This window comes from Lampris incognitus, chromosome 1 (assembly GCF_029633865.1).
Source record: "Lampris incognitus isolate fLamInc1 chromosome 1, fLamInc1.hap2, whole genome shotgun sequence".
NCBI classification, from domain to species: Eukaryota; Metazoa; Chordata; class Actinopteri; order Lampriformes; family Lampridae; genus Lampris; species Lampris incognitus.
The window spans coordinates 29,532,806-29,560,044 of NC_079211.1; the positions used below are offsets into that span (position 1 = coordinate 29,532,806).

Genomic DNA, 27,239 nt, shown 5'->3' on the forward strand with positions numbered 1-27,239 from the left:
GTTGTTTATAGTAACAAGAATGAGGAAACAATAGTAAGTGTTCAGTTTCTGACCTGCTGAGCAGGCCGTTTCAAGCCAGTAGTGTCAGCTGTCCCATTATCTTACAGTTATCAATATCAAGTGTGAGGATACACATACTTATGTTGTTAATTTCATTGATTGTTACAGTTTGGTAACCAATTCAATCATTTGGAACAAGGTTAATGGAGAGTTATGTCAGCACTGTCAGATGTTCTCTCTTTAAATATAGGGATAAGCATGTGAAGTTGGTTGAATTTTTCTCTTCTTGGTTTTTGAATTGAGTTGGTATGTAGCCCCCTAAATATCAGCACGAGGGATTTAACATCAGACCCTGTGTATTACTGAATGCATACAAGAAATCCTCTGATGAAATGACAGATAGCTGTTATTAATCAGCTCTGCTGACAACAATATAGAAAATGAGAAAAGAAGAAAGCCACTTTATTTTGTCATTGTATTGTTACAATGAATTGTATTCTTACAACGAATTTGTCATCTGTATTTAACCCATCCTATTGTATAGGAGCAGTGGGCAGCTGCAGCGCCCAGGGACCAACTCCAGTTCTTCTTTCCATTGCCTTGCTCAGGAACACAGGCATGAGTATTAACCCTAACATAACAACATCTTTGTTATGTTGTTAAGGCTGGGCTGTCTATTTAGAGATGTAGACCACTAAATGCTTTCAACATGATGGACCAAATAGTCATGATCTGCACTATGAGTAGAGGGAGGTTATAGGAATAGGAAAGAGAAGAGTGAGAATAAGTTGTTTTGCAATCACAATTTCTCCATTACTTTCACACAATACACTCATCAAAGCCTGAGTATGCACTTATTTCCTGCATATCCGGACTCTACCTTTCAGCATTTTGACAGCAACGGTCTTGCATGTGGAGAGTTTGTCAATCCCAAAGGCAGAGGCCTCAACCACTTTTCCAAAGGCTCCGTGCCCAAGAGTTTTGCCTGGAAGAAGAAGTGGGCATTTGGTAAGTGGGTCTACATGAGAGTACTCTGCCCATGGGGCCAGTAAATCAGCCTGGATTCCCTGTCAGTCAGGCTATGGGTCTGTAATTAAAACAACCTGCTGGGACTTTAACCACTACACTACTTTTCCAAGGAATTTATGGAGCTTTTAAGACAGGACAACAGAGGCAGGTCATCGTTAAGTAATATGCCCAGCACACCAGCTTCAGAGAGGGTTGTCACCTTTTCCGTATACCATTGTCTTAGTATTTTAGTGACAAAGTCCCGAAATTTAGAAGGGGCCTGAATTATGCAGACATCATTAAAATCAAATTAACCTTTTTCTTGTGTAGTGTAGGGCAAATAACCAAAAGTTTCTACAGTTGGTGCTTTATAAGTTTTCTAAGTTAACCTTTGAAGACATTCATCGGGCTGTGCAGTGCTCACCTAGTCGCAAGCGGTCACGGGGAAACTCCCATTTGCTGCTGTCATACTGAAGAAGTTCATTCTGCTCATCCAGGGGACACTCATCAGGGTCAAGGATGATGGATGGCCCCATTTTATAGTGTGCTGGTTGCTGCAAGGGTTGAATAGTCATGGGAAATTTTATGATAATCACCAAAATGTGAGATAACTAAGATGCTGACATGACTGATGCATTTGGTGGTATGCTTTATTTAGTTGATCACAGACATCCCACAGCACTTCAAAGAATTTTTTACAAATTGACTCAATCAGCTTCGCTTCAGTGGGTTGAGGACACAAAAATGCTCTTCCCACTGTCTATTGCATGAATACATGTGTTCTCATTCTTGGCCGTATAGTACACACAAACATGAGTTCAGGGAATGTGGAAATCATAAACACAAGTTAAATTTATCCCCCTATTAAACTGCATTTCACAAGATCCATGAGTCAGTGCACGCACTCAACAAATTTTTTTTTAAAATGATGGAACATAGACTTCCTGAAACTGCCTCCACAAAAATCCCACAAATGCATTTCTCAGTATAATTAGTCCGTGTAAAATTCTCAAGTCTTGAGAAATGCCAATAATCAAGAAAAATAAAGGTTTACGTGAGCCTCGGCTCTTACCTTCCTCAACTTGCGGATGAAGAGGATGAGCATGAGCCAGAGGAAGGTGGCTGCTGCTCCTGTGCACACCAGAATGATAACCTCAATGTTTGGTTTCCCTTCATCTCCTGGAAAAAGACAACTATAATTAATTGCTGGGTTGAGTTTCACTGGGCGTTATTTCATGGAATAACACTCATAGGACAAAGTTATGGAGAAGATTGTCGACTGAAAGATTCCAAGATTCATCTACCAAAAGTTTCTCTTGTTTATTTATTTCTCCCTAAATATTCTCTGACAGGCAATAAACACACTACAAGTGGAAACACACTTTAGGATTTATTCCTGGTTTGTTTGGGACATTACATATCCCACTTTTTCCTGTGATGTTTTCTTCCAAATACTCTTTTCCCAACCACCATGTCAACACCAACTGTAGGCTTGTATCCCTTAAGTCTGCAAGAATTCTCCAGTGGTTCTCACTTCATGTGATCCACGACTAAATACCGAAAGTAGAGCACACTCTAAACATTACTTTATTGAGTATCTTTGCAGTGATGGAGTGGATAATGATGACTCCAAGGTTGAATATCAAGGGGATTGACCAAAGCAAGAATCTGTTCTGGTTCCAGTGCTCGGTAAAAAACAATTACATGACCACCCATCTTCACTGTCACTGTGACCATCATGTCTTACTGTGCACCCACACACACAGACACCAAGATGCACACTCATGGACATAGACGCACACATCACTCTCATGCAGAGGCAAAACATACACACATGTACAATCAAACTCACTGGTGGACCTCTAAACTCCCCACAGAGGTCGTGTCCCTTGGGCAAAGACCCACAGCCAGAGCTTCTATCATAAAAGCAAAGGAAGAATTCACTTGGCATTCCTGGCAGTCTTTGCCTCCCTCTCGGGAGGAACTTTTCATACTGAAGTCAGGCCAGAGCTATTTGTAGTAGTGGCAAGAAAACATGGCCCATTCTGGCAAGAGGGTCTTTGATTGGTCATGCAATAAATGCTTTGGCCCGGCTGTTAGGACTGATGTTTGGTGTACTTTAAGTGCTCAATGAACCGTAGCTAAATTGACTCAAACACACGTCAGAGTCTATTTCAAGAGTTCAAACTTAACAGGGTGCTGAGTACACACATAGAAAGAGGTAGTATGTTAGAAAGTATATTACAATGGTGATGTAATGTTGACAATCGGGTGGTTATCTGGGTGTAATACCTTAAGGTACTGTTACAAAGCCCAAGTAACTTACCAACCACAGTGATGACAGCACTAGTTGCCACCATGCCATCGACGTTCCTGGCCACACACTTGTACAAACCCTCATCATCTTTCTTCACCCGCTCAATGGTCAGATTGCCATCTTTTCCAAGTGTAATACCTGCAACAAACAAACTATTTTAATTAAGATAGTACATTCTTAACTGCACCATTCCCTCCTGTGTAGCTCAGTGGGTCAAGCATTTCAAGTCAGGTCAAGTCAAATTTATTTGTATAGACCAAAATCACAAGGTAGTCCCATACAATCAATACAATATACAACAATACACTGCATGCTATTTAAATCCCAAAGGTTGGGGGATTGATTCCCAGTGGGGGGATTAAAGTATAAGAAGTGATGAAAAAAGGTGTCCATCGGATAGCTTAGAATATATATGGTTGTCCCTAAGCTCCTTTACTCCCTCATTGTCATACACTCATCATGACTGTGGTACATGTGGAGGTGATGAATCATTCTCAATGTTACCTGGGCCTTCCGCCACTGGAACATTGTTTTTGTACCAGGTGATGTTGGGAAGGGGCACTCCCAAGGCGGAGCAGGTCAGAGTCAGGGTGCTGCTGCTGTTCATGACCTGATTGGTCAGATTCTGACTCAGCCAGGGGCGTTTCCTCTCTGCACCAAGCAGAAACAAGTTAGACTGAATTCTTTAAACCACTTTGTAGACCACATTGAACTTCCCTTTCTACTTTTCTGTCATTACTGGCATGCTCACTTATCCAATGGCTTCATTTCACAACAGTGACTACTACTGTTCTCACAGGATATCTGACTAATACATGCCATTCTTAGAATGGCTGTTGCAATCAATGATATAGCCCTTATCTTTATTCCTAGATAATATTGCAGTTTTTTTTCCCCTCAATGACCCGCCATACTTACTATCTATAGTAAGCGTAGACGTTTTGGGTACAACCTTCTTGCTATGGTGGTTATAAGCCTGGCACTGGTAACCTGTAGTATGATTCCTAGACACGTTGTGCAGTGTGAGAGAGAGGACGATAGAGTAGGGACGGAATTGGAGGCTTGAGACATTGGAGGTGACTCTGTGATTCTGGGGATCAAACCACTCCAGGGTCGTGTATAGGAAGCGAGCTGCCTGGCATGTCAGAGTGATGTCATCCCCTTCAATGGCTTTCTGAGGCTCGATAGCCAAGGGCTCAGAAATATCTAGAGTAACAAGGCAAGAAACAAAGCAACATCAGACACAAAATAAGGTGTCTTAACGACAGGTCAGGAGATGCAAAGATAAACATTCACAGTTGGAGGTAACCGCCATTGTTGAACACAAATACACAATATTGTGAATGAGTTTGTGGTGATTTGTGTTACTCTGAGACCACACTTTTAGTAGAGATGGGAACGTATCCTTGCTGGCCAAGGTCGTCCAGATTTGGGCTACAGCTATTAATGTGAAGCTGCTCATTGCGAGGCCAGGAATGTCAAATTTGCAGTTATTTCCTGTTTCATCACTGTTAATTGGAAGCATGTTGTCGGAGGATGGCGGTGCTGATGGCGCTCCAGCAGTTGTCCAATAGGAGTCAATCTGGGGCTGGGCCCCGGGGGAACCAGACTGTGCTTGTTTATTCAGAACACTGGAAAGCATTCTGTGTTCCGTAAGAGAAGACAGCTGTTATTACAATTCTGTCCTCTTTTTTTTCCTCCAGAATTCCATCCTCCTCAGTCATCTCCACCTCTGGAATGGAGCAGGACTTCCTCTTGGGAATTCTCCCACTCCATGGGACAACTTTTTGACGTTTGGCATCCTACTGTGTCCTTAGTCAATGGGTCATCCAAGTCCATCCTTCTTCTACCAAACTTTCAGTAGATGGGATCAGGTTCTTTTTTTTTTTCTCACACGAGCTCTGCTTGCATGCAGGGAAAGCTCATTCCTAGTGTTATTACATAATGGGTATTCAGTTTTTGGGAGCATTTGGAAATGCTCAGATGCTCATAAAAGGTGATTCATTTAGCAGCAGGTTTACAGAAAAAGAGGAAGGAGTTGCTGGCACTGGAGTTGGAGAGCACTGATGCAGAGTGTTTTTTTTTAAAATGTGTGCCATTAGACTCAACCATATGGCTCAGGATATGTTTGCTTCTCTTCATTCCTGAAGCGTTTCTGCTGTGGTGGAGGATGGTTTCAATTAATGCCCCCCTTCGGTCTCTTTATTGCACAATACAATCTGCACATTCTTGCTCTGCTCTTGCGATTCATTACAGTACATATGTGTAGGTCATTTGAAAGAAGCTAATGTACAGTGCACTATACCTGGCCAATTAAAATAAAACCAAGCAGACCATTTCTGCTTGTAATTTCAACTGCGCTGGTTAAGATTTGAATGCTGATATTGCAGTTGTCTTTGGATGTCGTAGGCTATATCCTGATGACCCACTTACCATACACAAAGAAGGGGGTCTTCATCGCGCTGTTGCCTAGCTGATTTTGGGCCAGACAGTGATAGAACCCTGACACATTGGCCGCTGTTATCGTCAGGACACTCACAGTCTGATTGGAAGAGAAACACAACTTATTGTCACAATGTTTAAGCAGAATACAATCGCTTAAATAAGCAACAAATGTATTATATCACTTAGTTATTATATCACTGATTTTCTGTCTCTGTTTGATCTTTCCTAAGCTTTTCTATCAACCTTGGTTCAGGTTATTTGCTGTTATTTAACCAGTATGGTTATTTGTTCTTAACAGGTAGGGTGAGAGGTCTTGACTAAGCCTGGCCTGTTTTATACTCTCTAGTGCTTCACATTAATGAAAGGATACATCTGGAGTTTTAAAACCCAGTTTCTCCTTTAGAGTAGCTCCACAGGCCTAGAGCCTTGGCTCCATGTCATTTCCTGGAGAGCACTTACAATGCCACCCTCGATTCTGTCATTGTAGGAACTGAACACACTTTAATGGCTCCAGTAGACAAAATAATAAGACGAGTTTGGGTATGGGCCAGATTGTGTGGGGTTCTGTTTTCTGTTCTCAGTGACATCTGTTTTTGGGGCTGTCAGCTCCATGAAAGGTAGTGAATACTGTCGGTATATTGTCTCAGTGTGCTCTGGTCTAGACTTCCTTGTTTCAAGCTGCTATTGTGCTGACGCTCAAAGACATAGCCTAGGTTATGAAATTGTCATACTTTCAATGTCCCATCAGTTACAATCTGCACTCCACTACCATGTTTTCAATGTAGGTGTTAAAAGTTACATCACTTTGTCCCCTTAATGTTGTTATGACATTTGTCAAAGCGCTGATGGAGAGGCCACGCGGGGTTAGGTTACAGCTATTACTCATTGTGATGTAACCTGAGCCTGAAAACAGTCTTTTCAACAAGTGCGCACAGTCCCTAAGTGGTGACCTGACCAGACGCACTGTGACCTCTTTACCCATGTCCCCCTCCCTGTATTTTCACTTCTATTATGACCCAAGGCAGTCTGCTTCTCTACCGGGCATTTGGGGGAGCCCCTTGGAGGCCAGGCCGCGACCACTCTCTTGTTCATGGGCCACAGCGATTTATGTGGGGTGACAGAGAGGAATTCACTCTCAACAAATCCCTCTCTTTTAAATTGGTGCTTGTTATCATTGACCCTTAGTTCTTACCCTCGTAAAGCACCAACTTTTTGACCACAAGCACATATAAATAAGGAGAGCCTCCCTATCTATGTATTTCCCTCCTGGCACTGAAGCTGGTGCCCTATAATATGTTCTTATGTTGCAATTACTGTACATACAGTCAATGTGAGTCAGGATTTCCTCGACTGCACTGAATCAGTTGGGAAAAACCTTTTTATAGTAAGGCTGCAGGGATGCATACTAAAACAGCTTCTTTTTTTTCTCCCTAGATCAACACATTTCTTTAGATAATAACTGATAGATAAGCAGTGGTTTCTTTGCTGTCAGCATCTATCTCCTGTCAAACTGCTTATATGACAGTATAGATTTATGCCCCAATTTGACCCACACTGTGCAAACATATTTCTTTCATTTGATCCTATAGATAGATTTTTCAGGAAAGCAGTTGAGGCCTGCTCTTAATTAAGTTTGGGGTGAATGGTTTTGGTAACAAGCTCCCTCAGGATATTTGCAGTAATGTCTACAGTCTCCCCATTGTACAGCATGTTTTGGGTTTGCATGCCAAAAAGTGGTTGTTGTTTGGCAAAGTGAAACGATTGGCTGTTAAATTTCAAATTGGTACTAAAATATTGATTTAACAGAAAGTAACAGTTTTAGATTTGAGGTCACTGAGACGGTCTGTAACAATGTACAAGGGAGCCTCTAAGAGCACATTTTCCTATTCTAGTATTTTGTTCCATCCTCAGACCTTGTCGCTATTATTAAATTAAACTGTACATCTATCAAAATATTGATGATAAGAAAACAATTTCAATAGTTTTTTTTTTCTTTTCCTATTTGTAGAGTAGCTCATCGTCATATGACAGCAACACTAGGGGGAGAATCTTTGCAGAATATTCTCAGCTGTAGGGCCATGCATGGTCTAAATCTGATGGCCATCAGGCAGTTTATGAGGCGTACTTCACTCTAAGAGCGCCAACAGACAGATTCACTGATGTCTGACTCAAAGCTGTTTCTTTGGCAAAGCCTGGTCTGTGGTTGCAGCTGCCTCATTTACAGGCCTGCTTTAAATCGATGAACCAGTGGACTGGGGGTGTATATCACTCTGGCAGGGTGAAATGAACTGTCTGTCAGTTACAGGGCAGGGTTTTTTCTTAGGAGTTGAGGCCTGCATGGAACAAAAAATGCCATCCTAGTGGAGGTTTTCTTTCAATAGAAGTGTTTTTGTATCTAAATGAAATCACTTCAGTTGTAATGATAATGTGTTTGTTCCAAAGCGCTGCCAGTTATTAACCCCTCACAGATAAAGTCTAAAGTGAAATTTTTCATGTAAAATTGTGCACATCTATCAATTTTCAGCAAAACACATCATAGGCTTGAAATCAAATGATCTTCCTCATATTTAGACGGTTGCTTAAATTAAGTATAAAATACAACCTTTTCGGTACAGCAATAAAAATACAAAGGTAATTTCTGCAAAATGGAGTAACAAAAGTATTTTTGTGGGCTTCAATCACAGCTACATATTCCTAAACTGATGCAGACAAAATTAACCTTTCAGAGGACAGCACAGAGAAGAGCAACACACCACTGCCAGCAGGGAGAAAGTGGAGTGGATTTATTGGTTTCAGATGTTGAATCTGACATTCAGAGACTAGTCATGGAAGACCTATGCTGTTCTCTAGATACTCTCTTGATCCTGTTCTCATCTAAATCTAAATGTTATTTGGACGGCGCTACTTGGCACCCATGCTTCACCAAACAAAGTAGGCTAAAAGAACATCTCATAGTTTAAAACTCCAGAGGGAAACAGAGTACACTGTGTCAGGCCACCTACCTTGTTCTTTCCTTTGACCATTTCAGTCTTGTTGTCTATGCCCGCAATCAAGTTGTGTGAATATTTGCCCCTGTCGTCAGTCTGGACTGGGATTGGCTCACTGTAAACGATGCACCTGCAGGAGAGAGAAAATACAATTAATGTGAGTAATGATTATTCTAAGAGTTGCTGCTTGATAAAACTGATATTCTGAAGTCTATACTCTTTCCGCAGAAATTGGCCAGGTGTACGGGTGTAAGAATGGGCAGGGTTTCAATTGACCTGCAAGTTCTGTTCATTCTTTTTATTTTATGTGCCCCCCTCCCTCTTTTTCTCCCCAATTGTACATGGCCAATTACCCTATTTTCTGAGCCATCCCAGTCGCTGCTCCACTCCCTCTGTCGATCCGGGGAGGGCTGCAGACTACCACATGCTTCCTCTGATACATGTGGAGTTGCCAGCCGCTTCTTTTCACCTGACAGTGAGGAGTTTTGCCAGGGGGACGTAGTACGTGGGAGGATCACGCTACTCCCCCCAGTTCCCCCTCCCCCCTGAACAGGCGGCCTGACCGACCAGAGGAGGCGCTAGTGCAGCAACCAGGACACATACCCACATCTGGCTTCCCACCCACAGACACGGCCAATTGTGTCTGTAGGGACCCCCGACCAAGCCGGAGGTAACATAGGGATTCCCTGTGTTGGTAGGCAACGGAATAGACCACTACGCTACCCACACGTCCTGTTCTGTTCATTCTTTACACAATTATTTCCACTACCATGCTGACTGCTCATCACTCAATGTGAACGGCTTTGAGGAAAAACTTCACTGTTCAAGGAGTGTTCACCTTTATCTGCATTTGTTTGACTATTCCAGTCACGATTACAAAGACTGATAATCTCCCCCCTATCTAGGATGGAAGCTTCTTGCCCCACCTTTGACTTTATCCTTTCAAAAGACGTATGCATTACTTTGCTGCGTGACATGATCATTTGATCAGTTGTATGAACTGGTTCATTTGCAGCATGTATAGCGGTTAATGCCGGGGTATGTTTGTCCATGTTTTGGACCATGGACATCAGAACACATTAGACAAAATTAATGGTTTTCAGGTTGCTGCATTTGGAAACCTTTTTGATAAGTAGATTTGTTTCACAGTACAAGGGACTTTGATAAAGATAAATACAACTTCATTGAACCACCCACTATGTGCTGGTAACAGCCCTGTTCAACAGAGGTTTGAATTAATCATCCATGTCCACTGTGAGGGCTCTGGCTAATGTTCAGTAGTCCAGGTCAAGCAGCTCAAAGCAAGAAAAAGCCTCGGTCTGAATACCCTGACATCGCCCCACACCGCCTGTGGTGAACAATCAGCCTGATGAGAGGAGGGGCAGTGGAGGAAACGGCAGCGTGACAGGAAGGGCTGTGCTGTGCGTCACCTAGTAGAGGAAACCCCCCCTTGCACTCTGGCCATGAGAGATAAGGCTGATCCCCAGACCTTAGTGGGTCAACAAGGGACAGCTGATAACTTCTCAACCTCACCGATAAAGACGGACCCCGACACTTTTGCTCCCCACCATTAGCACCGCTTCCTGTTCACTCTTCTCCCTCTCTGCCCTCTACCTTCCCCTTGTTCAATACCCCCCTTCGCCACAAAGTCGCTGAGATTTAGATGAGGCGTGATCTTGAAGGGCGGAGTGTTGGATTTGTGGTGACAGGTACTCGAAGCGGCCCGAGTTCTATAAAACAAACATTTTGCACAATTGGCCTCCCACCAGGCTGTGGCTGGTCCTCTGTCTCATTAGCCATTGAAAAAATAGACGCTTCAGTCCAGACATTCATGGACCGCCGTTTCTAGTGCCAGGCCTGATTATCTTTAGGGCCTGCATAAAGAGTCACTCTGGCAAGGCTGACCTGCCTCTATTATTTCTGTCATAAATTTGGCAACTTCAACTGTATTTTTGAATGCCACTTTTATGGATAATTAACAGAGGCACTAGTCAAGTCACTCCATCTGAAGTGTAACTTAATTTGGTCCCTCCATTGTGCCATGGGCTGCAGTGTTATTTTTGCAAACAGTGTTGGGCCCTGATAACCCAAGGGTAATGGCCCATTGTTTTCTAGCAGGGAGACCTGCTAGTCTGATGACTAGCAGGTCTCCCTCTGTCATTGACAGGCCTGGATCTTAGTGAACGTTCATTTTGTTTGTGGGTTCACTAACAGGCCGGCATTCATACACAGTCACTCATATGCTCACTTCTGCTTAGTGCCATAATAGCTTGGGGAGTTCAAGATTAATATATCTCTCTCATGTCTCCCCTTTAGCCCAAAGAGCCAGCAACCACAAATGAGAGGGAAATTCTCTAGAGCTGTCTTTCTTTGATTCATGTGCCATATTGTGGCCTAAAGTTAATCTACCAAAAGTGGGCCTGTTTTAATAGCAGGCTTCCCTGGCAGGATCGGTGGCTCTGGAACCTACATGTATGTACAGTTAATAGTGTGTGTGTGTGTGTGTGTGTGTGCACGCGTGCGCACATGCGTGCGTGTGTGACTAATGCTTGTCCTAATTTCCCTTTCTGTTTTGACAGAGAAATGGTGATAAATCACATGATTGATATGAAAACCACCATCTCTTCTGCTTCAAAGAATGCAGAGAAGCCTCAGAAATTAAAGATTAATTCATCTCTATGACTGCATTCTTCTTTTGCCAGTGAAAGCTGCTCGATGTAATGACATTATTAACAACATTATTATAACGACAACGTTGAAGTTATTAAAGTAGTCCTTATAAATGCTGCACTGTCTTATGTCAAGGAGCACAGAGACAGTGCCGCTGCTGACCCTTGCAGGATTAAACCCCACCACAGCTTACTGTCCTGTGCCCCCGCTACTTTCTTTCTGCTTTCCAATTATGTAAAACAAACAAATGAATAAAAAACCAAAGGCTTATCTTCCATTTTAAGAAAAATAATTCAACTTACGCGAAACACAATGGCCTTTTTATCAGAATTTACTGCTGATTTCTTTCATGTCCCTTAAAGTTCTCAAGACAGGAGGAGTTTAAGGTTGTGAATGCAGAAAATCTAGTTAAAACATTTGAACAAGGTAACATGTCGACTCACTCGGCAAGTGTGGGGTCTGAGCGGCACGGTTGCCAGAGCCAGGTGACCCTTGGCAAGGGTATCCCACTGGCTCTGCAAGTTAACTTTTGCTGCTTGCCAAACATGTAGGGTTGCACGTCCACAGTTGCAAGCTCCTCCTCTAAAATAGTTGGCTTCACTGTGGGAAGGTAGATGGGTGTAAATGGACACAGAGAGAAGGAGATAGAGAGAGAGAGAGCGAGGGATTGAACAGGGGGAGGGAGAGAGCAAATGGGATACTGTTAGATCGACCATCACAACTCACTTCACTGTGGAATCTCATAATGTCTTTATAATGAAGGATGACAGTCATGATGGATAACCATGAAAAAGGTGCCATTGACATCAGCTGTCCTTTAGACACTGTGTTGTGAAGTCATAGAATCATAGAGAGGACTAGTCATATAATAAAGGAATAGTCATAGAGAGGAATGGCAGCGTGATTGGCCAGTGTGAAGCTGTAGTTCACAGAGTGACCCTGCCTTGGGCCCAGATGTGGCCCATGCCCAGGTCAGTGGATCAACCATGTGGGAGAGGAGAGCACCTCCTTGTAATCAATAACAGACAGCGATCTCAGCACCACCTCCTCCTGAGTTGGCGCACCACATCACTTCATCATGCTCTCCGGTCCGAGTTGCTGAGTGGTGGACGCTGTGTACCAACACGACTTCTCTCTGCAGCACACCTCAGGCAAATTCCCCCACATCCACTTATATATTCATAAGCTGGGGCGCTGGGACAACTTCAAACAACTGTTAAACAATGTTTAAAACAGCACTCTAATTGATGCCAGGAATCTCTTTATCTTGTTTTGTTTGTGTCTGTCCTTTTCCTTTGTAAATCCAATAAAAATATACTTAGTTAAGGAACATAAATAAAGCTTATACAAGCCATAAGGGGGCTGATCTTTACAATTTTGGCATAGCGTTGAGATTCCTCGATAATGTTCAAAGAATGCTGTGACAATAGCTTTTGCTCTCCCATAGTCAGCAAAGAGTTTGTGTTACTCCGCTGTGTTCAAACAGTGAGCTGTTTGCACCCTAGGTCCCACCCAGTGCACTAAACCCACCAAATTTATGACTTCTAGTGCTAACAGTCATCAGTATTACTGACGTTGAAATCATAACAATGTATTTTTTTCTGCTTTGTTCCTTGCTTTGCAAAAACTGTACATAATGTACATAGCACATTGTTTACATGAGCTGTACTATATTTACATATGGTAAGATGCAAGTAATATACTGGTGTCGGGGGTGGGGGTTGTTTCTCACACACTTGGAGTCTGCGTGCTGAGTGGAGAGCCCGTGCCGTTTACACACTGTGCTAAGCCCCTTCAAAAAAGCCCCAATAATCAACACCAGCTGCCTCTGCTACGTCAATCCAGCCCTGGAACCAACAAGCCCCCAAATTCTTCTCATACTGGGGCTGCTACCTGCCGTCCAGCACACTAGACTAAAGGGCTAAAGGCTACAGTATTTGTTGCAGAAGCCATTCCAAAGCCTGGGCATTGCTTCATTTCCTCAGGATGAGCAGTGATTATCAGGGATATGGCACTGGCTTACCCTGGACTACCAAAGTGTAGCTAAGATTCTTGTGCAGCTCCTTCCTCTGGTTGCCCAAAGATACGGTAAAGACTCCTGCATGTGTCTGCTGCACATGTGTGATGATCAAGTTGAAGCCAGACACCATGTAACAGCTGGAGTTTTCCCTAATGGGTACTCCATCCTTATACCTGAAAATTGAAATTGATTGCAGATAAATTCCCTTTGTGTAATCGTTAATGATGAGTCAAAGGAAACAGTCAACATATGAAGATATATCGTTCACAGTTGACTTCCAATCAGATTTATAGAGGATGAGTTACACAAATCCATTGCATCTTTATCATAAGCCCTCACTCACCATGTCATTGTGTCTGCTGGTGGCACAGCGTTGATTTTGGGTTCAAACACTACTCTCTTCTTACCCTCATTGACAGTCACCAGCCGAGACCGTTCATTCTTATAGGAAACATTGAGAAACGGGTGCTCTGAAACCACACAGAGGAACGGGAGAGAAAACATCAGAGTGGAGGTAAAAAAAAAAAGGAGTAACATTCAAAGATTTATTAACAAGGCTAACACACTTCTCCACAACACAAGGAAAAGTCCGTACATCTTTATTATCAAAATGAATAAAATCATTTAGCTTACTATATGTCAGTGATGGACACAGTGTGGACAAGCTGTCTTTGTCAATTATGCTCTCTTAATAGCAAGAGCAATAAAAATCATTGCAGAAGTAATGAAAAACTACATAATCATTAAACAACATTAAGAAAACTAAATATATTTAAAGGGTTAACAGAATGTATGAAAAGATTTAAATGCAGAATTCTAGTTTTGCTTTCAACATCCTCCCTTCTTACAGCCAAATGCTGCTTCTGTAGCTTCAGTGGTCATTATGTCAAAGAGGTCTTAAATTCTGTGATGGAGTGGAATTTACACTTTTCTGTGTTTTTTAACCAGTCATATTTTAAAGTTTGTACACACAATTTAGATTTAGTTTAGCACACAGGACAGTGACACTGGTTATCTCTTTGCCTGCACATTAATTTGAACTAAAAACACTTACCAAAGACCAGGACTTTGGCTGACGCATGCATTTGTTTCTGGAGTTCGATTTCACCGGTACAATGGTAGGTGCCCCTATCCTCCATGGAGATGTTGGGGATCACTAGCGACTTGCTCATCACAGTAACCATAGCTGGGCTATTCTTGGTCTTTAAAAAGAAACGACTGCGATTCTCCTAGAAATGCAGACACACCACAGCAATAATTGCTGGATTGCAGCTATACTACTATAAGTCATGCTCACCGACGAGGAACAGTGAAGCTATTATGATCTATGATGGCATTAAAAGGGACAATGAACTTACAGCCCTCTTTGGAAACTCCCAGGTGAAGTTAATCCTTCCATTATATGTAGTTTCACCCGAACAGTTGAGGGTTAAAGTGTTTCCCACCAAGAGCCTGACGTGATCTGGGGTGATCTTCAAATTCTTTAGGACATTGGCTAAAATTTGGACATAGGAATTATTCAGCATGTAAAAATTGTAAAGTAGACACAGGAAATAATTGGGAATGGGGAAATCTCTTTAAAAAGAGAAACAACTTCATCCCAAATAACATGAAATTCTACAGCAATAATCTGTTTGCTCTCAGTCAGAAGGATGGGTCGACTCACTCTGCCTCAAAGGGATGTATTTGGACTCAATCACGTTGCCGTTGACCACAGTGGAGCAGGTGAGGAGGTAGTACATAGTGTAGTTACCATAAGGAATTGTGAAACCTTTCATGGAGTCCCACGTCATCTTCTTACTAACCTCTTCTGAAAAGGGAGGTTGCTGCAGCAGGGGGACAGGTAGACAGAGGTGTCTCTCAGGACGCTTATATCTTGAATAACACTTATGATGATGTGCTCAGTGAAGACCACTGAACCAGAAATATTAAAGTATAATTTGTTCAAATTGGTTTGATATGAAACTCATGCTCTGCCGGGCTCAGCTGGGGGTAAGAGTCTGTGAGAGTGAAGGTCCAATTAGTTTTTATGGTTTTGTGGAGTGTAACCTTTGCAATCTTCCATGCTATGAAGCATGGAGCATAGCTGGTTTTGAAAGGGGGTGCATGTGCTGGGCCAAGTTCTACTCCTGCTGTTTGTTCTCATGCCAACATTTGGGCCAGGAGAGGAGGCTAGGGAAGGAAGGAAGGAAAGGACGCAGGAAGGAGGACTGTCATAGATCTCCCAATGAGAGGAAGGTCACACAACTGCAATCTGTGCCATCTGAGTAAAAACATGTTTGTCCGTAGTACGCATTGTGACACAGGGTCATGTATCAGACACACAACAACAGACAACTGTTGTTAGAGCAGCAAATTTGGCATCATTGTCTTTGTACGCATCTTTGTTGACTACCCTCTGGTATTGGCTGTCAAGATCTACTGAGAGATGCAAAGCAAGATCTCTGTCATGTAAAAAAAAAAAAACATTGTGGAGGGAGTTGTTCACAACCGACACCTTCTACGCTTGTATCAATGATTATTATCCCTAGAGCATCATTTACCTATTGTTTTCTCTGATTAGATGCAGTGTGTACTGTTTTTTTTCCTACTGCATTTCCTGAACACAATATGCTCGTAAAAGAAGGGGAGCTAAATTTGGACTGAGAATCTATTCTGAGAAAAAAAGAACACTCTTGGAACACCTTCCTGTACTTACAGGAAGCAGACAGGATGACTCCCTTCGCCGGCGTTGAGCTTACCTCTCAGAAGCCACTGTCCCCTCTCTGTTTCCGTATACTTGAGTAATTCAACACACAAAGGTTGTGAGAACCAATGTGATGGCTTATAGTTTTTTTTTTCCATTTCTACTTTTTATAAACATCTCAAGTAAGGATGCTTTGACAACATTGTGATGTCAAGGGCAGATTGTACTCCCTTCGACCATGCACAGTGAATGCCGGAGTCTTTTCTGTACAATGTAGTTTCCAGGCAACTTGTCAAACAAGGTCTAAAGCTTCATTGAAAGAAAATCACATTGCTAGTACTCCTCCTTGATTACTATGGTTAAAGTACAACATCTCCTTTAACAAACTGTAAGTGTGTGATCGTGTTGTAAGTATCTTATAGCTTCACATTGTAATGGGAATGCCTTACCCCTGTTAGTGTTACAACTGTTTCAGGAGAGGTGGTCCTACAGGGGACCAACAGGGAGGTGTCACGCCTGTATATGCCCAGGAAACGAGGAGGAGTGTGATGGAGTTCCACAAAAGGGTGCAGGGGGTCTGTGAAATAAATGTTTTAAAACAAAACGTTACAAAACTTCCTTTTAAATAAATGCACACATTTATTTTCTTGCCTTTTGTGGTGAATTTGCAGCTGTTGCTTAAAGGTGAGCAGGGGTAAAGGTTGTCCCCTCCCACCATCTTGCACTTCGCCGGAAGTGAATGACGATGTCAAATCATCCCACGCAAAGAGCAAACAGAGCAGCTCATTCTAACCACTGCACTAACAGTTCCAGAAGTGTAATGGAAGAAGAAACAGGCGCTGGTCATCAATTTCCAATACGGGCCGTTCCCAGACCTATTGATAGCCGGGGAGCATTGGAGAAGACCCTCCTGGGTAGAGTACCGGGACACACATTTCAGCCTGTTCCAACCGGAAAAGCTCATGCATCACACATTGTAAAATTCTAAAAATGAACTCATTAACCCAACTTGTTGTAGAAAACCAATTGCCTTGAACCATTTGAGTCACAAAAAAATCAAATTCTCAAGTAGTTGGAACTCAGTAATTATAAGTCATCGTAACGAAATTTGTTGATGTCAGTGTCTTTTGTGAGCATATACTGCCAATGCTTATAAATGGAAGAAAACTTGTTTTGTAAAACCAAATTTTTTTTTGGATTTCCCCTCCCCAGTTTCCCCCGCAATTGTATCCAGCCAATTACCCCACTCTTCCGAGCCATTCTAGTCACTGCTCCACCCCCTCTGCCAATCTGGGGAGGGCTGCAGACTACCACATGCCTCCTTCGATACATGTGGAGTCGCCAGCCGCTTCGTTTCACCTGACAGTCAGGAGTTTCACCAGGGGGACATAGCTCGCGGGAGGATCACGCTATTCCCCCCAGTCCCCCCCCCCCCCGAACAGGCACCCTGACCGAACAGAGGAGGTGCTAGTGTAGCGACCAGGACACATACCCACATCTGGCTTCCCCCCCGCAGACACGGACAATTGTGTTTGTAGGGATGCCCGACCAAGCCGGAGGTAACACGGGGATTCGATTGTGTTGGTAGGCAACCGCCATGCTACCACCTTGTAACTCTTTTTAAACAAACCTTAAAAAAAAATCTAAAAGTTGTATTTCCCTTACTAAAACTCTGGCTACAGATGAACCTTATTTAAGAGAACTGAGTGGTACTGACACAAATGGACAATCAATTGAATGATTTACTATGAGTGAATGTAACTTTATACTTGCAGTAGCATTAAAAAAATTAATTTAGTTAATTGAGCAATTAGGTTTCACAGTGTGCATGTGAGCTGTGGGAATTACACGGCTAGAAAAATAGTTAGTGATGTGTGATGTCATGCACTCTTGGTGTAGTAAAGGGGCTATTATTTGAAAAATAAACACGGAAGGTATTCTGAAAAAAAAGTTACAAGACTTTGCAAGGAGTGTATTCAGCTAAACAAAGGGGCAGCACTGTTAGATAACAGGCAACCAGGGAGCTATGCTCACATAGCCATAAGAGCGAATTGGACGACTGCATCTGATTAGACACAGTTTATTTTGGTCTGCATTGTCTGCAGCCATTTTAAAAAGAAGCTGTCTCATGAGTTTTGTTTCATATTGCTTTATACTGAAATTAACCATTTCTGGCATATCATTACATACCACACTCTTGTGTGTCAAAAATAGTTGAGGGGCATTTTAGCAATGAAAAAAAAAACAACAAAAAAAAAACCCTCTCACGCTACTGTTTCATGCAATCTCTTTTTCAACTATGGTGATAATGAACTAAAGGAACTGTTGCTGTGACGCTTCAGGGGAGACTTGGACAAACAGTAGCTGGAGCAGGAAATCATAGTCAATGACCAGGGCTTCCCTTGCAATCACACTCTTCCTCCTACCTCCAGATGAAACTGTGGCACCAGAGGAACCCCCCCCTCCCTCCCTCTCGTCGAAAGAAGCTGACTTCCTACAGTCTTATAGAGTCTAAAAATCTGCACTTAACAATCAGCTCCATGTGGTCACATATTTGCAGTCACAAAATGCTCACTTTACCCCCCCAGTGTAAACTCTAGTAGACTAAATGAAGTGTAAGCTTGAACCCTCACCATGATTGAATCTTTTTTTCTTTCCTTCTTTTGCTAACAAATGTTTTTCCCTGCAGGACTGGATTTCCTCCAGTTCTTGCACCGTGTCATGCAGGAAAAACATCAGGGAGCTCATTGGCCATGTCTTCATCTTTGCCATTAGGAGAAAGTGCTGTGTATTTTGTTGGCTCAAGTTCATACAGTTATACACTATAGGTGTCAGTCAATTCACAATCAACCTATAAAAATCCCTCTTTGATTAAACAGCCTTCAGGGAACTAATGACACTTTTGCATAAACAAACAAAACTAACCACATTCTCCTAGTTTCACCTGAAAGATTCAATGATTATGTAAAAGGTTCACTGATTCAGTGAAAGGACCAGTAACATTTGCCAGAAAAATTCCAAATGTTGAGGAGCAGCTAGCAAGTCTCACCTTTGACATAGACGTATACAGTGCTGATGTGGTCTCCGGCATCCCGGGAGTATCCACAGGTGTAACTTCCTGTGTCATTGGCAATCAGGTGTTGTACGGTTAACCTGCTACAATAAGAGTGGACCCCAGGCTCACATTCCTCCACCTTTACCCCCTCTGACAAGGTTTTGCGCCAGGGAAGGCTCCAGTGTAATTGGGCAGAGCCTCTGAAAAAGTACAGATAGTGCAAGTCAGAGGTGGTTCACTGTACCATTTACCAGTGTAAATGTTGCAACCCATCCACCAGTTATTTCCTAAACAAACACTCACACACATGTGCCCCCCCCACACACACACACACAATGCCAAAGAAAAGCATTAAAATCAACACCACTGATATAAATCACTCCATTTGTGATAAGGCTTTGCAACAGCTTTTGGATTTAACCCACCAACAATACACAACTTGTTTGATACAGACATATTCTCATGAAACATAAGCAGTGACATGTGAATTTATTTTGTAAGTGTCACATCATTTGGCCCAGTAATGTGCCCTCAGAACTTTTCAATGTTTAGTTTGATTTTTTTTTTTTTGGAAGCCTATTACAACAATCTGCAGGCATCTGATATCTTTAACTTTCACATGGGAACATGTTTCTCTGGATGAATCGACTGTGCTTAGTCAACACACATTTCCACGCAGTATCCACTTTAAAGCTCTCATTAAAGACATCCCAGAGGAACTTCAAACATGTCTTGCATACCATTGCCTCTGTCTGCAGCAGTTTGGGTCAAGCAACTTCAAACTCTCATGCAGGGACAGAAACTAAGCCAGTATGGGGCAGGAGTATTAGCACATGACCTTGTAGGGAAGCATTACATTAGATAGATATGCTGGGATAAGCATTCTTGGCGTGTCTGCAAAATGATGCAAAACATTTGAAATTCTAAGCAACTGGATGCACAGATCCTACTACCCCCAAGGGAAACTGCTAATATTTGATAAATGTGGACCACCGCTATGATAATGAATGTCTACCAGTGTCCTAGTCTTTTTGCGTTGTGAGTGTGTCCTGGGTCTGAGTCAGGTCCATCCTTCCTCATCTGGCCTGTCTATCATGTAGTGGGATGTAGATGTTATGTTTAATGGCTGCTATGAAAAAATTGACTAAGCAAGTATCACCTAGAACAGGACCACTCCTGTCCTTCTGACTGACCTCTGCTTTGATTAAAGAGCAAATACAGGATACGTTTGGCCATAAATATTATATGTTTGGGCCATAAACTTGCTTGATAGTGAAGAAAGCTAAGGATCTAGAGTTCTGGGCGTCCAGGTAGCGTAGTAGTCTATTCCGTTACCTGCCAACACGGGGATCGCTGGTTAGAATCCCCGTGTTACCTCTGGCTTGGTCGGGGGTCCCTACCGACACAATTGGCTGTGTCTGTGGGTGGGAAGCTGGATGTGGGTATGTGTCCTGGTCACTGCACTAGCACCTCCTCTGGTTGGTCAGGGTGCCTGTTCGGGGAGAGGGGGAACTGGGGGGAATGGCGTGATCCTCCCACACGCTATGTCCCCCTGGCGAAACTCCTCACTGTCAGGTGAAAAGAGGCGGCGTACGTACGTACATACCACATGTATCGGAGGAGGCATGTGGTAGTCTGCAGCCCTCCCAGGATTGGTAGAGGGGATGGAGGAGCGACCGGGACAGCTCGGAAGAGTGGGGTAATTGGCCGGGTACAATTGGGGAAAGAAAGGGGGGGAAATCCCCCCCCCCCACCAAAAAAAGGATCTAGAGTTTTTCTTTCTTTCTTTCGTTGTTTTTTACTTTTTCATGATAATCTTGGGATGACGTCATTCTGTAAAGCATTCATGGGCCAATTTTTATTAAATGTATCTAATGTCACAGAGAACTGAAAAATATGAATTGCAAATGTGAAAGTTTACCTGCAGGTTAGGTTAAGCGAGCCCCCACTGTGATGAATGTGTGGATTTCCAGAGTGTTGCATTGTAGCTGGTGGCAAGTTCATACTCTCCGAAAGTCCTGTTGAACACACACACACACACACACACACACACACACACACACACACACACACACACACACACACACACACACACACACACATTAGGAGAGCATTTGGCACATCTGCACAAATAGAGTGTCCTTTCGCGAGTCTTAAACAACCTCCTTACAAAAAAGTACTGTGAAATATGTTTGGATTCCCCATAAATCGTGCCGGCACTGTGCATGTTTGTTCACTTTGTGCTGGTCAGCTCCTGCCTCTTATGCAAGTGGCTATCTGCTGTGAGCAGGATCAGGACTGGGTGTGTTTCCGGCACACACTGGGAAGAGCACGGAGCACCACGGATAGTGGTCTGTTAGACGATAAACAGTGTGTGCATCTGTGTGGGAGAGAGTGATAATATAGGACAGAATGAAAGAGAGATAGAAGAAAAGAAAGAAGAAAGCCACTTTATTTTTTCATTGTACAGATTACAATGAAATTTGTCTTCTGCATTCAACCCATCCTATTGTCTAGGAGCAGTGGGCAGCTGCAGCGCCCAGGGACCAACTCCAGTTCTTCTTTCCATTGCCTTGGTCAGGGACACAGGAGTATTAACCTTAATATACATATCTTTTTGAGGAGTATAACAGAGAAAGGGGTGGGGGGTGAGGGGAAGGGAGAGGAGGCATCATGGAGAGCAGCTGTGCCCCTAAGACAGAGAGGTTGGGCCAGTCAGAACCAGAAAGAGGCTGGGCAGATCCAACTGAACCCTCTCCAATGTGGCCTGAAGCATTTCCTCCAAATCAAGGAGTCAGTTTGGTTTTTGTGAGTGCTCTCCTTCTCTCCTTTTGTCATGATATAACCTCCCCTACACTCACCTACATCCCTCCTGCACTTGTGATGTGGGGAAACTTATTTTTTTCACCTACTGCGTACGTTTACATGACACTTAAAAAAATCGAATTATTGCGTTAGTCCGACTAAAAACGGACTTTTAAAATGCATGTAAACATGTTAGCTCGACTGAAATCAAAGTGTAATAGTCGGACTAACACACCCAGATAATGCGATTGGAAGTCGATATACTTCTGCATGTATATACCTTAGTCGGACTGGAGCTGGTCGAGGCGATCTGCGCACGCGCTAACTTTCCGCGCGCCAAGTCTGACCCGGAAGTCGAACAGCATAAACAGAAGAAGAGGGGGACGCAAGAAGAGGAAGCCAGCAACTGCAAACATGGCGAAAACATCGAGAGCTAATTTTAGGACGGATGAAGAGACGGAGTATATGCTTACTCAGTTGAAAGAGCTGAACATTTTCTTCTTCGTCTTCTTCGGAGGGGTTGTTAACTTCCTAGTTCACTACGACGATTGTTGCGCTCTGCGTGTGTGACGTAATAGGTCAACCGGTAATGGCCAATACAAACAAGCTGAAAGAGTGCATGTCGCCACCTATCGTAGCGGAGCCCACATGACTCCCTCAGTAAATCGATTTCCCTCCCGCGCATGTATACTGGGACCAAAGTCAGTAGTCGGACTAATGAACTAATCGAGCTATAACCACAGCTCGACTAAACTGTGCATGTAAACGTACGACCATGTTCTTGCTCTGATGCTATTATTACGTTTGCAGTGTGTGTGTGTGGGGGGGGGGTTGTGATTTTGGATTTCAAGCACGGCTGTGAATGTGCTACGAAAACATCAATCTGTGCGATGAATGAATTTACCGCAGTAGCGCCCAGATGATATACTTTTGCGTGTATGTGTGAGACAGAGCTAGCGTTGTTTGGGTGCGAGGTGAATCAATGGCATGTCGCTATTCTACTTGGTAGTTGTAGTCAGTTGTGTGATCAAAAATCATATCCTCAGCTGCGTAGTCTCCATGCATCCAACACCAATTCCCACAATTCCTAGGGAGTCCTCTCTCCTCTCCCAGTGTGAGCGTGGATTTTCGGCCCAAAATCGCATTAAGAACACCACCCGCACCAGCCTCCATGCCTCCACAGAAGGCTGCTCATTGGAGGAATTCAACCTTAGCCAGGTAGAAGTGAAAAGGATGTGCTCTTCTAAGGGAGCCAGGGGGCCAAATAGGAAAGTGTGGCCAGCAGACATGCTAGATCTGTGACATGGGCACACACACACACATATATGTATGATGACATTAATTTACTGAGATTTGCATTGCTAATTTGAAGGGTCATATTGATATTTTGTATACACAGTCATCCCTGCAATGTTCCTGCAATTTACCATTATGGGCAAATAAAGAAAATGTTTGTCTGAAAACATTTCTTTTGGTTTGGATTTTGTGTGCTCTGTATGCAACATTAATGTCCTATGCCAGTAACATACATGTTTAAGTGATGAGCTGCACTACTTGTGGTTGTTTTTAGAGAGGGTAAGAGACGTTCTGTGTATGCTCATGCTACAATTTTGTGGCCTGTGCTACAAAACTATCAACCTCTGTAGCACCACTGCTATGTGCAAAAAACCCAAATGTATGGGGTGTCTGGGTGGTGTGGCGGTCTATTCCGTTGCCTACCAACACGAGGATCGCTGGTTCAAATCCCCGTGTTACCTCCGGTTTGGTCGGGTGTCCCTACAGACACAATTGGCCGTGTCTGTGGGTGGGAAGCCAGATGTGGGTATGTGTCCTGGTCACTGCACTAGCGCCTCTTCTGGTTGGTCGGGGTGCCTGTTCGGGGGGAAGGGGGAACTGGGGGGGGGGGGGGTAGCCTGATCCTCCACGCACTACGTCCCCCTGACGAAACTCCTCACTGTCAGGTGAAAAGAAGCGACCGGCGACTCCACATGTATCGGAGGAGGCATGTGGTATTCTGCAGCCCTCCCAGGATCGGCAGAGGGGGTGGCGCAGCGACCGGGAAGGCTCGGAAAATAGGGTAAATGTCCAAGTACAATGGGGGGGGGGGGTTATGTACAGCCCTGCCTTCAAGGTAACCCCGTTTGGATTATAGCCAGTTAAAACTGTTGATAGGTCTGCATGACAGTGCTCAACATAGGAAGCTCTGCAATTCTCTCTGATGTCCTGGAGGTGCCACAGTCCCATATGTGATGTCCTTCTTTTCAGTGGGATCCCCGAATGGCTTGTCATTGTGTGGTCAGAGCTGTTGTCAGGCCCACAACTTTATTAAATCTGCCCTTCAAATATCAGTGTCTTTAGGGAAACTTTTATTTGTGTCGCAGCACTCAGGAAGACAATAGAATTACACAACAGCATAGTCCCTTGCTGACACGCTGACACATGTGTTGGCTTACTTTCCCCTCACATGAACAAACATGGGCACTCCAACACACGCTTGCATGCTCAGAAGACACACACACACACACACACACACATACTCTCTAGTGTAGTATTTGTTTCATATTATGAACAGCTGTTGCCCGGGAATGAGTTGACCATGCCAGTGTTGGCAGCGGCACTCAATATCAACTTCCTCACAAAATGTTATAACATCATTGTTTTATTGTCCAAGGTTATTCAGAGGGAAAAGGATGTGGCTTGTGTTCTTTCATGTTATTCGGCTCCTATTAGGACAACAAATTCTGCTCTTAGACTGATATCAAATCAGTAAAAAAATCAAAGCCCCTTATCCAAGCACATGAGCTTAAAACCCGAAATCTACCCACACAATTTTGCTACATTATTTGTTCCCGAATACATTTCCAGAATGTTTTCATCAGAAATGCTTTTTTTTCTTTTTCCTTTTCTTCTCTCGCGTGTGGAAATCGGATGCAAATTGATGTATCACATGCGGTCTGCATATGTAATTTCTGCTTGTACAAAATGTGTCCTTACATGATTAAAACGATTGCAGACAAACACATAGCCTACACATGGACTCAAACACAGGCATGCAAAAACAGCAACCTGACCTTGCACTGCTCTAGCAAGCAACTCATCTCTTAAAACCAGACCATTTTCTCCCTATTCTCCTCAGTAACACACTACAGATGGATGAATCAGCAGGGGCCCCCAGCAGAACTCTGACAAGATCCCCCTCGATCTTACTGCTGTCTCTCCTCCCACTCCCACTCCCTCTGCCCACAACCCCCCCCCCATCTGCCCCAATGGCTGCCCAATGCTGACCTCAGCAAGCATCCCAGTGGCCCCCCCCAAAACAGCTGTGTGCTGCATTCCTCCAGCAGATTGTCTGAAAAATGTCAGAAATCGTGCTCATTGTGGTGGTTCAAAGAGCCCCAGAGCTGGTTCTCATTAGGGGCCATTAAGAAGAGGACAGGCATGGAACAAACAGAGAGAGAGAGAGAGAGAGAGAGAGAGAGAGAGAGAGAGAGAGAGAGAGAGAGAGAGAGAGAGAGAGAGAGAGAGAGAGAGAGAGAGAGAGAGAGAGAGAGAGAGAGAGAGAAAGAAAGAAAGACCTTTGACTAAGTTTCCATATCTCAAACAACTCGCAATGAGGTTTGGTCCAGTGATAAAGCATCAAACTATTGATAAACGACACATGGGCAACTCCACTAAGATTAGCCTGGGATCATGTGTTGCTGCTCTGTGGCTGATGCTGTCTCCCAGTTTGGGCAGTATAGGCAGCAAAATGACAGATCTCCATTGTAACAAATGGAGCAATAAAGATTAATGTAACATAACTTAACCCAGTTATATTTCCTTGTCCAGACATGGCATGGAAGAAAGGAAGAGGCACATAATTAAGTGTTTTAACTTTTGCTCCACACAATGTTGGATCTAAACTATTGTGACATTTTTGTGGTCCAGAAAAAGAAATACAAGTATTTAGTCTGGAAGACCGAGCAATGACAAATTCCAACTTGGACTGTGATTCCAATAAGTGAAATACTGTCTCTGTTGGCCATCAGTTTTTCATTCAAGCTAATGGAAACTAGTAGAAAAAAAAAGTAGTGCTTCTGTTGTTTAGGTATGAGAAGACCGGTAACATGGCTGGAAATGCTGACTCATGTTTGGGCAATGGAAATATACAAAATATTTTGACATTGTAGAAAATCTCAATTCTCTTGCAGTGTAAGGACATGCATGACTGTTCTGACCCACTGTGAGGTGCAGCGCAATGGAGGATTGAGAGATATTGTTCACTAAACGTAACCTATTACTCACCGTATGGACTGTTTTTTTTCCCACCCTTTTCTTCCCCAATTTTACTTGGCCAATTACCCCACTATTTTGAGCCATCCCGGTCACTGCTCCACCCCCTCTGCCGATCCGGGAGGGCTGCAGACTACCACATGTCTCCTCTGATACATGTGGAGTCACCAGCCGCTTCTTTTCACCTGACAGTGATGCGTTTCACCAGGGGGAATTAGTGCATGGCAGGATCACGCTATTCCCCCCACCCCCCTGAACAGGCGCCCCGACCAACCAGAGGAGGTGCTAGTGCAGCGACCAGGACACATACCCACATCTGGTTTCCCACCCGCAGACACGGCCAATTGTGTCTGTAGGGACACCCGACCAAGCCGGAGGTAACATGGGGATTCGAACCGGAGATACCCGTGTTGGTAGACAACGGAATAGACCGCTACGCTACCCGGACGCCCCCACTGTATGGACATTTAATTATGGACGGTGGACATTTATCTCTCAAGTAGTTTGGGGATGGTTTATAAAAAGCACGTTTGCAATTCAATAATGTTGTGCGTACCTAGTCTATCAAAACTGTTCAAACAAACTGCGGTTCAATGCAATCGGAAAGCAAACTGAAGCTCAGCTGAACATTAGGGTGTGGGTATGCAATGGCAAAAAAAAAAAAAGAAGAAGATGTGAGATTCTGACCTGATGTTGGCAAAATGTCAGGTTGTTGAGGTTGGGGCCTATTGTCAGTAGCTCGTGAGTGGTAATGAGTAATAAAAGACACTATTACTGTACGAGATGACTGTATCATCCCTTAGTTGAACAGGAAATCCCCAGTCGCAACCCTTGATGCACGAGGCATAATGTGCGGAATTCCCTTCTCTTTTGCAGTCGGGTACACTCCATCTCCCAGCACTTCCTGTCCGACTTTGAAATGGGAGACTGTCTCAGGAATAAGGGGAGAGGATATTTTTTTGGTGTGTCAAGGC

General features: G+C 43.6%; 1 protein-coding gene across 3 annotated transcripts in view; it reads right to left on the minus strand.

Annotated features, from left to right (window-relative positions):
• kdrl (kinase insert domain receptor like) overlaps positions 1–27,239 on the minus strand; it is a 64,804-nt gene that overhangs the window by 33,134 nt on the left and 4,431 nt on the right. For 2 of the 3 annotated variants that reach the window (XM_056275158.1, XM_056275151.1), the window contains exons 2-18: positions 21,110–21,206; positions 19,183–19,388; positions 16,583–16,710; positions 15,114–15,273; positions 14,806–14,942; positions 14,502–14,676; positions 13,791–13,917; positions 13,451–13,620; positions 11,871–12,027; positions 8,773–8,887; positions 5,759–5,867; positions 4,244–4,531; positions 3,830–3,976; positions 3,335–3,463; positions 2,081–2,187; positions 1,433–1,562; positions 881–985 (exon numbers count right to left, since the gene is read on the minus strand). In XM_056275158.1, coding sequence (XP_056131133.1) covers positions 881–985; positions 1,433–1,562; positions 2,081–2,187; positions 3,335–3,463; positions 3,830–3,976; positions 4,244–4,531; positions 5,759–5,867; positions 8,773–8,887; positions 11,871–12,027; positions 13,451–13,620; positions 13,791–13,917; positions 14,502–14,676; positions 14,806–14,942; positions 15,114–15,273; positions 16,583–16,710; positions 19,183–19,388; positions 21,110–21,206 — 2,487 coding nt within the window. Of the gene's footprint in view, positions 1–880; positions 986–1,432; positions 1,563–2,080; positions 2,188–3,334; positions 3,464–3,829; positions 3,977–4,243; positions 4,532–5,758; positions 5,868–8,772; positions 8,888–11,870; positions 12,028–13,450; positions 13,621–13,790; positions 13,918–14,501; positions 14,677–14,805; positions 14,943–15,113; positions 15,274–16,582; positions 16,711–19,182; positions 19,389–21,109; positions 21,207–22,273; positions 22,397–27,239 lie in introns of those variants that run through there. The other variant, XM_056275164.1, reaches the window with a different exon arrangement.